Genomic DNA, 12,478 nt, shown 5'->3' with positions numbered 1-12,478 from the left:
AATGGCCCCCTCTTTAGTGAGATTATATGAGCAAATGCCTGAGCCAAAATATGTCATTGCTATGGGAGCCTGTACTATTACGGGAGGGATGTTCAGTACAAAGTACCAGTGTTACATCCAATGGGTTGAAACCATAAATTATTTATTAGGAAATTATGCTTCATGTAAAAATAGATCTAAACCCACAGTTTCCTCTTTATTTTTCTCTTTGCTGTTAATTTATGAGCATTAATGCAATATTCATCTGTCTTTTTTCTTATTTGGGACCTACTAGTTACAGGTGTCCCTATCTTCATCTGAAGGGAGAGAGAGTAAGCTTGCCTTAGCACAAGAAAATCCACTCTTAAGCGTGTGCTGTTTCATGGAATCTGATCTAAGCTTTTCAATTTTCCATAAAGACTCGGTATCACCTGCAAAAGGAAATTTTCAACAAATATATGACGAAAAACCCACTAACTAGACATGATTGCAATCAGCGTAAATTCTTGTGACATTTCTTTAATGATTTGAAAGGAAAAAAAAAAAGACTTATGGGAGAGGGTTCCCAACATGTTAGCATGGGGGATATTTCTCACGCCACACCAATCATGAGTGGGAAATGGTTTCATCAATATGGGGCCCACAAGGTCACAAATGAGAGACTGCCAGGGTGCAAGAGGGTGTGGGAAAGCATCCACACACTGATGGTGTGGGGATCTTCCCATATCCTAAATTTATTTACCAAGCATATGTTCCTAAAGCAGAAATTTAATCATTCATTGCAGTCCAGAAGCACCAATTTGTTTCTTGGACTAATCCACTTAAAATTCTAATGTGTCCCTCCTCTACTATACCTTCTTGGACAATTGAATAAATCTATAAGGAATATAAACATGATTCCATTAAGAATGAGCGGGAACACCATAAAACCATTTAGGGTAAAAGTACAACTAACCTACTCAACACTGGAATGCTTCATAATTGATGCAAAGCATGAATATGGGACCAACATGGGAGCAACCTTACCGTTGGCAGAGGCCTGCCCTTTCTTTCCCAATGAGACAAAGATCTAGCAAACTCAAGTTGATTTGAGAAAGTTATGGCCAAGATACTAAAGGGATAATACTCCGACAATATTTTTATTCATTAATTTTAATTTAATTAGAGCCCAAGATAGTCTTGCAGACAAGAAATAGGGATCAGTCTAACAATATTTCCACTATCATTTTTACACTGACTAGGAGCTCAAGATAGTCTTATGGGCAATAAATAGAGGAGGAAGTCAAACCATTCCCCACCCCCATAGTTATTTTAATCATTTTTAAGATATTTACGTAATTAGTCGTGGAAGTAAATTCTTTTTTTGGGAGATATTCAAATTTTAAGGACGGACTCCTTCGATTAGCAGTCCTGGTCGACTCCAATAGTCCAGCAGACAGATTTTTCTGAAACTAACCCTTCTTCCATCCTTCTTTTTTTCTTCTAATTTTCTATCATTTTTTGTTGTAATTCATCTTTGGTGCCTAATTGACAAATCAACATAAAAATATTTTTCCTTGTCTGATCCAAGACCCAGCACTAATGTGGTGTTTCCTGCTAGTTGTGTGCTAGTAGTAGTACACAACTACTTGGGATTGGCTATTTACCAATCCTCTTCCACCAGTTTTCACTTAGAGCCATATATGCACAAGTATTCCCCTCGTCTTTTGCATATCTTCAACCTGCACTCCTCCCAGTGATACAATCATGGCCTTCATTACATAGACCAAACCATCTCAATCATATTCCCTCTGTCAGTGTTGTCGTGTATACGTTCAAGCCTTGCTCCCATAAATGAATTGATTTCTAATTCTATCCTCATTTAAACGGTAACCAAATCAAGATAGGCTTGTAAAATAAGCATCTCCTTCAATACCTATGAAAAATAAATCAAGTAATATAAATGATGTGAAGTGATGCGACTTAAATAAGAAAATCAACAGATTTAACCCAGAAACAAATTTCAGCAATACAGCATCTCGCATGACAAAGTGTGAAATCAGTGAACTTCATAAAACTCAGTTCCATTAATTTCTTTTCAAGAAGAAAATAAACCTATTTTGGCAGCAAAGTCCATCCAGGTGTCAAAAGTTGTTCGACGAAGTTTCACCCCAGCCTTCATAAACTTTTTTGAATACTTTGAGATCAACTCCCAATTATCTGTTTCATAACAAATTCTGCAATTCGTATAGGCAATGGTAAAATTATAGTGCATATCAATTTACAAGATAGCAGTATATTAAACTTTTCCCATAAGCAACAGGATGATGACCTGTTGATTATGTTCTGTAATTTGAAAGATTGGATCAATACTACAAATGATAACTTCAAGACAGATTAGTTAAAAAGGCACAGAAAGGGGACCAACATATGAGGAAGGAAGATCTCAAGATAGCAAGACCATGTTGCAAACCTTCCTTTTGATCATTGACGTGCATGTCCAAACATTCCAACAGACTAAGTCTAGGCAAGCAAATCCTATCTATGTGGTACTAGCATATTATGGACATGAATTGGATTCTTGTAACTTCAAATATACTCATCTTCACCCGTATAATCGAAGCTGACAGGTGAATGAATAGGTGACAAAGATACCTTAGACGCTTAAAGTCGCAATCATACTCAAAGTCTTACTTGTTGAAGTTCAAAGAGTATGTAAGAAATTATTTAACAAAAGCAGCACATATGATTACGAAAAATCCCTTCAACTTTCTCTTCCTATGCGACCCAGGGCTTGTACAAGGAGACAAGCTCATAATGATGTAGATCAAGCTGCTAAGACGAAGACCCAGTCTGGTTCAGTTTTGTTCCATTGAACCAGCAGTCTTTGGGCCAGATTTCTGGTCCTGTTCCAGCAGCCCTCGGTTAGTTATTTGGTTAGTTATGAAGCCTCTTCAGCAGCCAATCATTTGGGGTACTTGCAGCCATCTGGAAGCCTCTAACTCTGTCCATCAATTTCTTTCCACAAAGCTGTCCTTATTGTCTTTAGCTCATGCTTGGCCATCAAGAATTGATTCAGGAAAGGAGAAGATTTGTTTCTATTTCTTCCACAAAGTTATGGCAGTTCTTGATTTTGAGCTAAAAATAGGAAACTTCTGGAGATTTCAAGAACGGCAGCTACTGGTCTCAATTGGCTTCACTCTTCTTGTCGAAGGACCCCTTTTGGGTACTGAACAAAACCCTAAAATAGGTTCTGTAGCAGATCAAGGATCAGGGACTTATGAGGGCTTGATGGCTTGACTTGAATGCCCTAATTTAAGGCTGTCGGTTGGTTCTATGAGTCAGCAACAGCAGCAGCACTTTTGGTTGGTTATGATCCATGTAACAAACTCAACTACACTCTTAACAACCTCACAACCACTCAACAGAAATAACAGGGAAAACAGAAGAAGAAAGAAATAGAATTCAATGGAGAGATGAAAAGGGGGAAGAAGGGTAGTTTGGTTCAGGCCTCTCACCTTCACCTGGGCATCTCCCCCTCTCAATTTGACTCTCTCAGCCATGAAGATACTCTCCAGTTTCATTAACTAAAAGTTGTGTAAACATTACAATCAATGGAGGGCCCTATATAGCTTTGACCAAGCTGTTACAGAATAGAAAGTATTAACTTTGAGTCCCAACAGAAATAGGAAACTAAACTAAAAGGAAAGTATTACAACTTAGTAACTACTAACTAATACTTCCTATTTAAGACTTACTTGCTACCAGGTAGACTCGACCAGCATTGGAGGGCCATCTGTGGCTTGGATCTGCTTCAGCAAGTTTTCTCCCCAAAACTTACTTTTCCGAGACCTAAGATCACGAAGATTCATATCTCACAGACAAGCCGGCAGAATTCAACATAATTTTGTAGTTGGACATTCCTTCAATTCTAATTTCAAGGTCATCTGAGCTTTAGATTGGGAGATACAGGTTACTCTGCCCTTATCTGTGTTTTATTCTCTTGACCCTACTTCTGAGCATAATGTTTGCCTATTATTTGGAGCCCTTATTTGGAGCCTTTTATGAGTAATATCTGGGGTTGATTACAACTGTAATCAGCCTCAACATTACACAAACTAGAAGTTGCTCAAGGTTAGATCAGCTATAGCCACTGAAATTGCACAAATTGGATGACCCTAGATGTTTCAGTCACCTTTTTAAAATGTTCACAAAGTCTATGGCAATAATGCAGCACCAGACAGCAAAAAATTATTTTGATCACAAGGTTACAACTATCTCAAGTGCCTCGTGATCGGTAGAACAAATATTACTACTAGCACTTCAATAACAGCTACAAAGGCGAATAAAAGGCTGATTACAGTACCTGAAAACTATATCCGCCGTACCAGGTTGCAATGACAAAGAGTTCTTTTTCAGAAGTCTCATTATTTCCACCATAAGCTTAGTATCTTTCTGCTCTTTAGCATAGAACTGCAGTCTCATGAACCCCAAAAATTCACTCAATCAATGTTGAGCACAGGAAAATTTCAATTTAATGCATAAAAAGCTGAGATCACTATATCACCAATAAATAATGTGCAGATCCAACACTTGGGGTCAACCCATACACATTATGCTTCCACAGTGCCTTCTTGCCTGCATGTGCATAAAACTCAATTACTTCAAACAATTCAACCAACCATTCTGAATTGAGTACTTCATAAAAACCAATATTGAGGTAATAAACACTATGTGACAAACTTTGCACATCCAGAACCAGAGCAGGAAACACTTTTTAACGGGGAACACATCACTCGGAAATAGACTATGAGTGACAGCTTATACCAAACAATTGTTAGCAGGATTTTTTTTTGGGGGGGGGGGGGGTGTGGGGGAAGGGTGTGGGGGAAGGAGGGGGTTAGAGGTATGTAACATAATGGATGATTCTATAAACATATTTTTTCATCTATATCGCACAATGATGCCTTGCTACAGTGAGTTCATTATTCAGCATGAGAAAACGAGGCCCTTCATACAAGAAAGAGAGAGGAAGTTTGCTCACAATCATCTAGGAAATGCAGCCCTTGCTAGTGAGCAAGGGAGGATAAATTTCAAAATATTTAAATTTCACCATTCTCCCAGGCAAAGTAGAAATATTTCAATTAAGTGAGAGAGGGTTTCATATGTCATCAGAGTGCAGTTTTGCACCAATAAGGGGGGAGGGTGACAATTTGTCTAATAGAGGGAATTTATTGAGGAGAGAGGGTGTGGGGTCCATGGGTGCGATGTGAGAGGTCATGCACAAGAATCTGCACACTGTCATCATGCGCTTCCTTTTCCCTTCAATTAATCATCAGAATTTGGGCAAACCGATTTTTTTCTAGGATTTTTCTGAGCAACCATAGAGATTGATAGTTCAACACAAATATATATCCACAAATATTTACATGCAAAAGAAATCCATACATAATGGGTTGGAACCCCTTACATACTTTTATAGAAGACTCAAAAACATACTCAAACACTAAAAAGGAAAGGCCTAACTCAAAACTTAACTAATTATGTAGCATAAACTGACTAGGAAACTGAAATTATAAAGGAAACTGACTCAATACTTAACTAAAACACTAGATAACAATTAAAATAAGAAATGAAGACTCTTACTTAACTAATCTAGTATGCCTAGCCTCTACCCATATTAAAGGCCCATTACAATGAGAATGCATTGGATCGAAGTTCCAACACATACATAACCCAATCCAAAGCTTATTATCACTAAAATAAGCCCATATTTGTGATTTGTCTACATCAAAATGTCTATTATCCTTACAGACAAATGCCTGCTACATGGACACTCTTCTGCTGTTTTCCTTTTAATAGAACAAGGGGGGGGGGGGGGGGGGGAAGGAACCACCCATGTACATCAATCATAAAATCCAGCAACAAGACTAGAGAAGGAAGAGTCTTTGGAGTAGGTAATCACGGTACAATAACTCTGTACAAACAGAAAGATCCTCAACTACTTACCGAAGTCAATGGCCCCCACACGTGCACATGCCTCAGTAACTCTTAAGCAAAGATTGCAATTAAAATTTGCATGAATACGAAGATTTGACAGCCTCTGTAGCCAATATAAAGGACATAAACCATTAGGAATCAACCATCTAATGCGCAGAAAAGCATGTAAAGACTACAAGAACAAAACAATAAGAAAAAACAAGCTATAGAGTAGTGGCGATTGAACTTTACAAATCTTCGAAGGTTCTGCAACATTTGAAATAAAAGTGCAATGTCCTCGCGATTTACACAATTTTCGATCAATGACCACATCCATGCATTTGGAGGCATAGTTTCAGCTTCAACAGACTTAAGCATTTTCTCATATATCTCCTTCACAGCCTCTACAATCAACAATTGCAAAGAGATATTACCAACTTAATTTACAAAAATAAAGCACATTTAACTATGAGAAAAATTTTCTAGTCTGCAGACCAGAAAACTGACTCCATGGTCTAGAGTCATCCACTGTGGTGAAGGCATAAATACCCCCCTCCACAATTGAACGAAGTTATAAAATGTGAATTCTATCTCACTGCCATTTATGGTCAGTCAAAACAGAGAACCCCTCCCTTCAAATATATTCACAAATTCATAAACAAAAACAAATAAAAATACTAGCAAGTGACAGTTTCTTTACTAATTAAACAAAAACAGAATAGTAACCTGAAGGGCCTCCTCCTTCTGTTGCACTTGCTTCTCCTTCTGTTGCACATGCTTCGGATGTAAAACAAGCCCTACCCATCATAGAACACATTGGATGATGCCCTAGGAATTCAACATTGCTTGATACCGGTAATGAAACGCCACAAATGCTTCCTGCCATTACACAAAAAATGTATATATTCAGATGACTCGAAATCGAGATACAAAGAAATCGGACAAAGAAATGCAGAAATTACACAAAAACAAGCAAAAAAAAAAAGAAAAGAAAACAGATAACTCAAGAATGTATTTCAATTTGGATACTGTTTGTAAAAGGATCAAAGGTCACGCCAACTGGATTTTCAATAACAGTTAAGAGAGTATGCCGACAGAAGAAAATGAAAATAGGACCTGAGATTTTGGAGATATGATCTGCAAAGCTCCTCTGCTTACTATCTTGTATTGCAACATCATCAGAGATTGAAAAACGATCCTGGCGAATCAAAAGCGGTGCTCTCACAACCCTTGAAAGTCTACGAGTGTTTGAGACGACTTGCATCCTTTAACGGCTTCGGCGAATAAAACTGGCTTTCCGACAGCGTCGTCTTCCCTTGGGGCAAGATTCGGAGAGAACTGGAATTGCAGAGAGAAGGGGAAGGCGGGAGGGCGAGAAGAGAGCGACACAGCAATCATGTAACATTTTTAAGCTCGAGGTTCTTGCAGGGTTTAAAAAATCGGTGAATCGGATATGGAATCGTCCGGGACCGATCGCGATTTCTGCCGTTTCTAAATCGAAATATTCTAGCAAAAGATCCCCGGAATCGGTGGGTTTTGCGAATCAAATTGCCGAGTCTAGGGTTCTTATAACCGATTCTGGCCAAGAGCGATTCAGTAGTCGGTTATTGTTTTTCAAAACCCTCGGGTTCTTGAGAGGTTAAAGAATAAGGGAAGCAAGTGGAATAGGCCTGGTTGGGACTTGGGGAGATAAAATTTGGACAACATTGAGCCTAAGGGTGTCAACTGGTCGGGCTGATCTCAGTCAAGCCTAAGCGGGCTTGATTATTTGGAAACTTTGCATCGTAAATGTCCATTTAAGTAAACGAGCGTAGCTTTGAGATGCATAGTACGTTTTATAATCGAGCTAGTCGGTATTGACTTTAATGGGGCTACCTTAAACTGGCCTTAGCCGGGCTATAGACCTATTTAAGTCTAAATGGACTTTAAATGTGCATACCCTAAAATTCTTTTCTTAAGTAGGTTGAAGGCCCAGAAATATGTGACGCAATTCTTTAATAAATAAGATAAATGGTATTATGGTTGTTCTTACAAATAAATTTAAAATAAATAAATAAATATTGACCGTTATACTTGCAAAACAAAGTTTAATCAAACCAAATCTTTTTACAAAGCAAAAGTTTAATTAGTTTCTTACTTGCTGTGGCAAAATAGGAAATTTATGTAATATTAAAGGGGTCAGACTAGATTGGGCTACAATGAGTCAATTCAAGCCAGACGTATAAACATGTTGGTTCAGTTGGATACCTAATAGGCTATCTACCTGCACCATGAATGCCCGTTTAATAAATGTGTCGAGCCCTATATACTCCTGATGGTAAAAATGCAAATTTAAAACAGCTGTTGGAGCTCAACTAATTGAGTGGCTAGGATGGACGGGGCGAAAACCAATGGAAATAAGTTTCTAACTCTGACCAGTAAGTGACCCTGTTTTTCATAAAGGCTAACATTGTGGGAATGAATTGTTGATATTCTTTACCTACCATTAATGGTATTAGGTTTGCAATTATATGTTTCATCCAGACTCCAGATTACTTGTCTTTGAGTGCTTAAAATTGAAAGTTTTTCATCTGTTCTACTGGAATCTCCATAACAATTGTCTAACTTGATTGTGAATCTAATTCCAAAACATTTCAAATCTGATTATTCAATTTTACTTTACAATCAAATCCCTCTTATTTTGAAAAAATATAAAATAAAATAAAAATTATATCCAGAAAATATACATAACAAATATGATAAGAGTTTTACGTAGATTATACAACTATGGTTACAAAATTTTCCTTTTCCTATTTTAAAATTGATTTCATATTCCTTACCATTTCCGTTATCTAAGCAGCACAAATATATACCACATGCATTATCTATTGACACTTAAATTTCTTCAATGTCTATTTCATTTTCCTTGCCTTTTCCTTTTTATTTCATCTGAAAACACGAGTAATACTCAAGCATTTCCTATTTTGTGTTATCTCTTCTGTGAAAAAATTCACAACTATTCTATACCTAGGCTCACAAGAACACTATACACAGAGAGTGTGGATCAAATCCTCGTACAGTGTTTGATTTATACTTGAATCTCTCTCTTTTTTTAACTAGTTTTCATTTTAAGTTTAGTCCAAGTGTAGATCAAACACCATACGAGAATCATTCTTGTACGAGGACTTGATCCACACTCAAACATAGATGTAGGTATACCTTAGCTTGCACGCCCAATTGGAGGGTGTACGAGCATCTTCAACACAAGGTAGCATAGTCTTTTCGCACCTATCTTGGTGTATATTCTGGAGACACACATTAAGGGTAGTGTCACGCCCCGTTCACATAGAACCGGACCGATGACCGGATTCCCTCCGGGTAACCCAAACCACTAGGATCATCTGATACAGTAACCACAGCACAGCAAGCCACAAGTGATCAATGGAATATAATAGTATGATACAGCAGAAGTCTTGTCATAAATGATTAACTGTAATTCCCCATATACTCTTGATACCCAAATTGTTATACGTAGTATAATTACATGTGGACCCGTAAGCATGATATTTACACAAGAAATAGCAATTTAAATATCGAGAGCACAAAAAGGAAAATATACTAAAAGAATAAAAAATGAGTACAGTCAATAGAATCTGTCACTGTTGCCCTGCAACACAACCCTCACATGGGCAATCAACCTCGTGTTCGAATTCTTCAGTAACCCACCAATCCCCCACTAGGGTTTCTTCAGTGGGATCTGGCATGGGTTCCTCTACAAAATATCTTGTAAAATCATCTAAAAATGTGTGTACACGAGGGGTGAGCTCACTAGCTCAGTAAATGGAAAGAAAGAAGCACACAAGCAAATACAAAGTAAATGATATTATATGAATGAAATTCATTTTAATCCTATTCCACCTAAACAATCATTCTAGGTCATAGATAGCGTGCTACTATGCGTATGCCTCGAGTTCGAGATGCGTTATCCATCCCATGATACGCCCATAGGGTTGTTAGCGAAGGCCCACCATGAGTACTCAAAAAAGTAAATCGTGGCCGAACCACAGCAGAAATGTAAATCATGGCTGAACCATAGCAGAAAAGTAAACCGTGGCCAAACCACAGCAAAAATTAAAAGCAGTATGATTGGCCCTCTGAATATATCACCAAGGTTTTTAATTGTCCTAATGATCATCCAGGCGTACTTCTAACCACCACGGCGGTCCACGATCGATATTTCCCCCTAGTGATAATCCAACACGTAAACCCCTATTGGAAAGGATCGCAGCACGAGGGAATATGAAATTTTAACCACATCTTCCTATATGAGATAGTACAACTGCATAGCTCTTCCATGTCCCATTCCACGGTGAATCAATGCATTTGTTTCTAAGCCGAGTACGACATCTAATCTAGAAATCTCACACATGTTCGGCAAGCCAGCATCATAAACATCACATGATATTCCATTCTCAAGATGTCAACATATAACAATGCATATAAAATTTAAGATATACATGTTCAATTCTAATGCATCACTCATTCATTAATCATATGCATAAGCATGATAATCGGTATGTCAATATAGTCCATGAATGCAAAGGATGCCAAAAACACTCCAACAATTAATAATCAAAGTCCTCTCCTCACTTACCTATTCTTGTAGAAGAATTAGCACTCACGGTACAGGTAAGATCCGGATTGAGAAGATGAGTTTCTCAAAACCTACTACAGATAAAGGATTTAAAAATACGTACAAATTAGGACCATAAATGACGTAGGATATGGCCACTACGCGTATAATAGTGTGAAGTTGGTGGTGAGTATGAGTTCAATCGGAGCTCATTTGAGCTACAGTTGTGTCATACAGGTGGGTCAGGAACCCACCGGTCTTACCCGTCATTAGAACCAAAGGTGCAGAAATGACTGGTAGGTCACACCGATGGGTCAGACACCTACCGGTCTTACCCTCTAGTAGAACCCAAGAGGGTAGGTGTGACTGGTAGGTCACACCGACGGGTCAAGAACCCATCGGTCTTACCCGCCGGTTCTCTATGATTTTGCTATTTTCTTTCTTTCTTCCATTCCTACTTTTGGAATCCCAATAGGGTGATTCCCACACATTCAGTTTCATCTACTTGATTGTTCCATGGCTCTAAGACAACAATAAGATTTGGGAGAAGAAACCATACATTCACTTGGAAAAACCCCAAATATTGGAATCCTTTTCTCAAACTCAAATGCCACTTCAATAATCGCCAAATCCTTGTTTCCCTCCTCAAATACTTCAAAAAAATCATACAATGGTTTCATTATTCTCTAGATTTAAACATATACAAAGAGGGTTTCATCAAATCTCAAAGTTCATGGAAGTCATCGCACTCTATTCTGGCGATGTGCGGCTCCGGAATCCAAGGGGTGAGCCTCTTTCCCCTTCCTTCTCTCCTTCTTCCTCGTTTCTCCCTCTTCTTTACTCCTCTCACCCACTTTGCTATAAACCATAAATGAGGGAGAGAGTGTTATAAGGCTATTTATACCCTAGTGTTATAAATATCTTCTAGGGTCTGTTTGGTTTTGTCCATTTATAAACTAAATCACATTAAACCATATTTTCGGGCGAGGTAACCAACATCATCGGGCATACAAAACCTAATTACGACGAGGAGGCCGAGACACACATGCTCATCCAAGCTGGGTATGTTGGGGTCCATAATACCCCAACAAGTGGATCACACTAGTGGGTCTCGCACCTACCGGTGACACCCACCAATTGGCCAAACAAACCAACCTTGCTGTATTTTAAAGGAAAATGGGTCATAACATGTACTTCACTCTTGCCATGTGTTGTGAATCAAATTCCTATCATTTAAATACGATAACGTACCTTTTCTACTCATATATGGCATTATGATATGTGCAAGGGCACGACTTAGGAGTGCGGATCATCTCGGGTATCGGCTCAATCTCATCCGGCCACCCCGCATTCGATGTCATCCTTGCTGTCATGTACCACAAGACACTGGCATCAACCCGTTCTGGTTCAAACCCTACAAGGCCAAACCAAACCAACCGATCAATAAACTAGGTTTAAAGAGCAGGGCTCTACAGATAGTGTTCTTTCTTTCAAATTTTTTATTTTTTCTCCTTTGAAGAATGAATAAAAAAAAATGTATATGAGGTGGCATTATCTACGCCTCATGTTCAAAAAATCTTTTTCCTTGAGCATAATATTAATTTAAAAGATGATCAAATCGTGAGTCCCACATAAATACCCTTCCCCTCTTGGTTGACATTTCTGTGGACGAATTCGCATCCATCTGAGATGGTGCTTTGCTTGGAAATGTGTATTTTACAGATGTATATCAAGAACCTTTGGCTGCAATTAGATTGTTCATTTTTAATCGTACTGAATATAGTTTAAGGGAGGAGGTTGGAGATGCCGTTAGCTTCCCTGAAGCTATGAGCTCAACAAATTGAGTGGCAAAGATGAACGGGGCAAGGGGACTATTCCATGATGGGGAGAAGAGAGGCAAACCTATAGTTTTAAAGTACAAGTGAACCA

General features: G+C 38.4%; 1 protein-coding gene across 1 annotated transcript in view; it reads right to left on the bottom strand.

Annotated features, from left to right (window-relative positions):
• Positions 1-7,339, bottom strand: part of LOC122089305 — a 13,048-nt gene extending 5,709 nt beyond the window's left edge. Inside the window, exons 1-8 of the mRNA XM_042658915.1 lie at positions 7,054-7,339; positions 6,664-6,816; positions 6,190-6,341; positions 5,968-6,061; positions 4,526-4,596; positions 4,325-4,431; positions 2,074-2,195; positions 322-410 (exon numbers count right to left, since the gene is read on the bottom strand). Of these exons, the coding sequence (XP_042514849.1) occupies positions 322-410; positions 2,074-2,195; positions 4,325-4,431; positions 4,526-4,596; positions 5,968-6,061; positions 6,190-6,341; positions 6,664-6,816; positions 7,054-7,201 (936 nt within the window). The 5' untranslated portion in view covers positions 7,202-7,339. The remainder of the gene's footprint in view (positions 1-321; positions 411-2,073; positions 2,196-4,324; positions 4,432-4,525; positions 4,597-5,967; positions 6,062-6,189; positions 6,342-6,663; positions 6,817-7,053) is intronic.
• Between the last annotated feature and the right edge of the window lie 5,139 nt (positions 7,340-12,478).

Source organism: Macadamia integrifolia, chromosome 9 (genome assembly GCF_013358625.1).
Source record: "Macadamia integrifolia cultivar HAES 741 chromosome 9, SCU_Mint_v3, whole genome shotgun sequence".
NCBI lineage: Eukaryota > Viridiplantae > Streptophyta > Magnoliopsida > Proteales > Proteaceae > Macadamia > Macadamia integrifolia.
The sequence above is the reverse complement of the archived record's forward strand: the minus strand, read 5'-3'. Positions and strand labels throughout refer to the sequence as shown.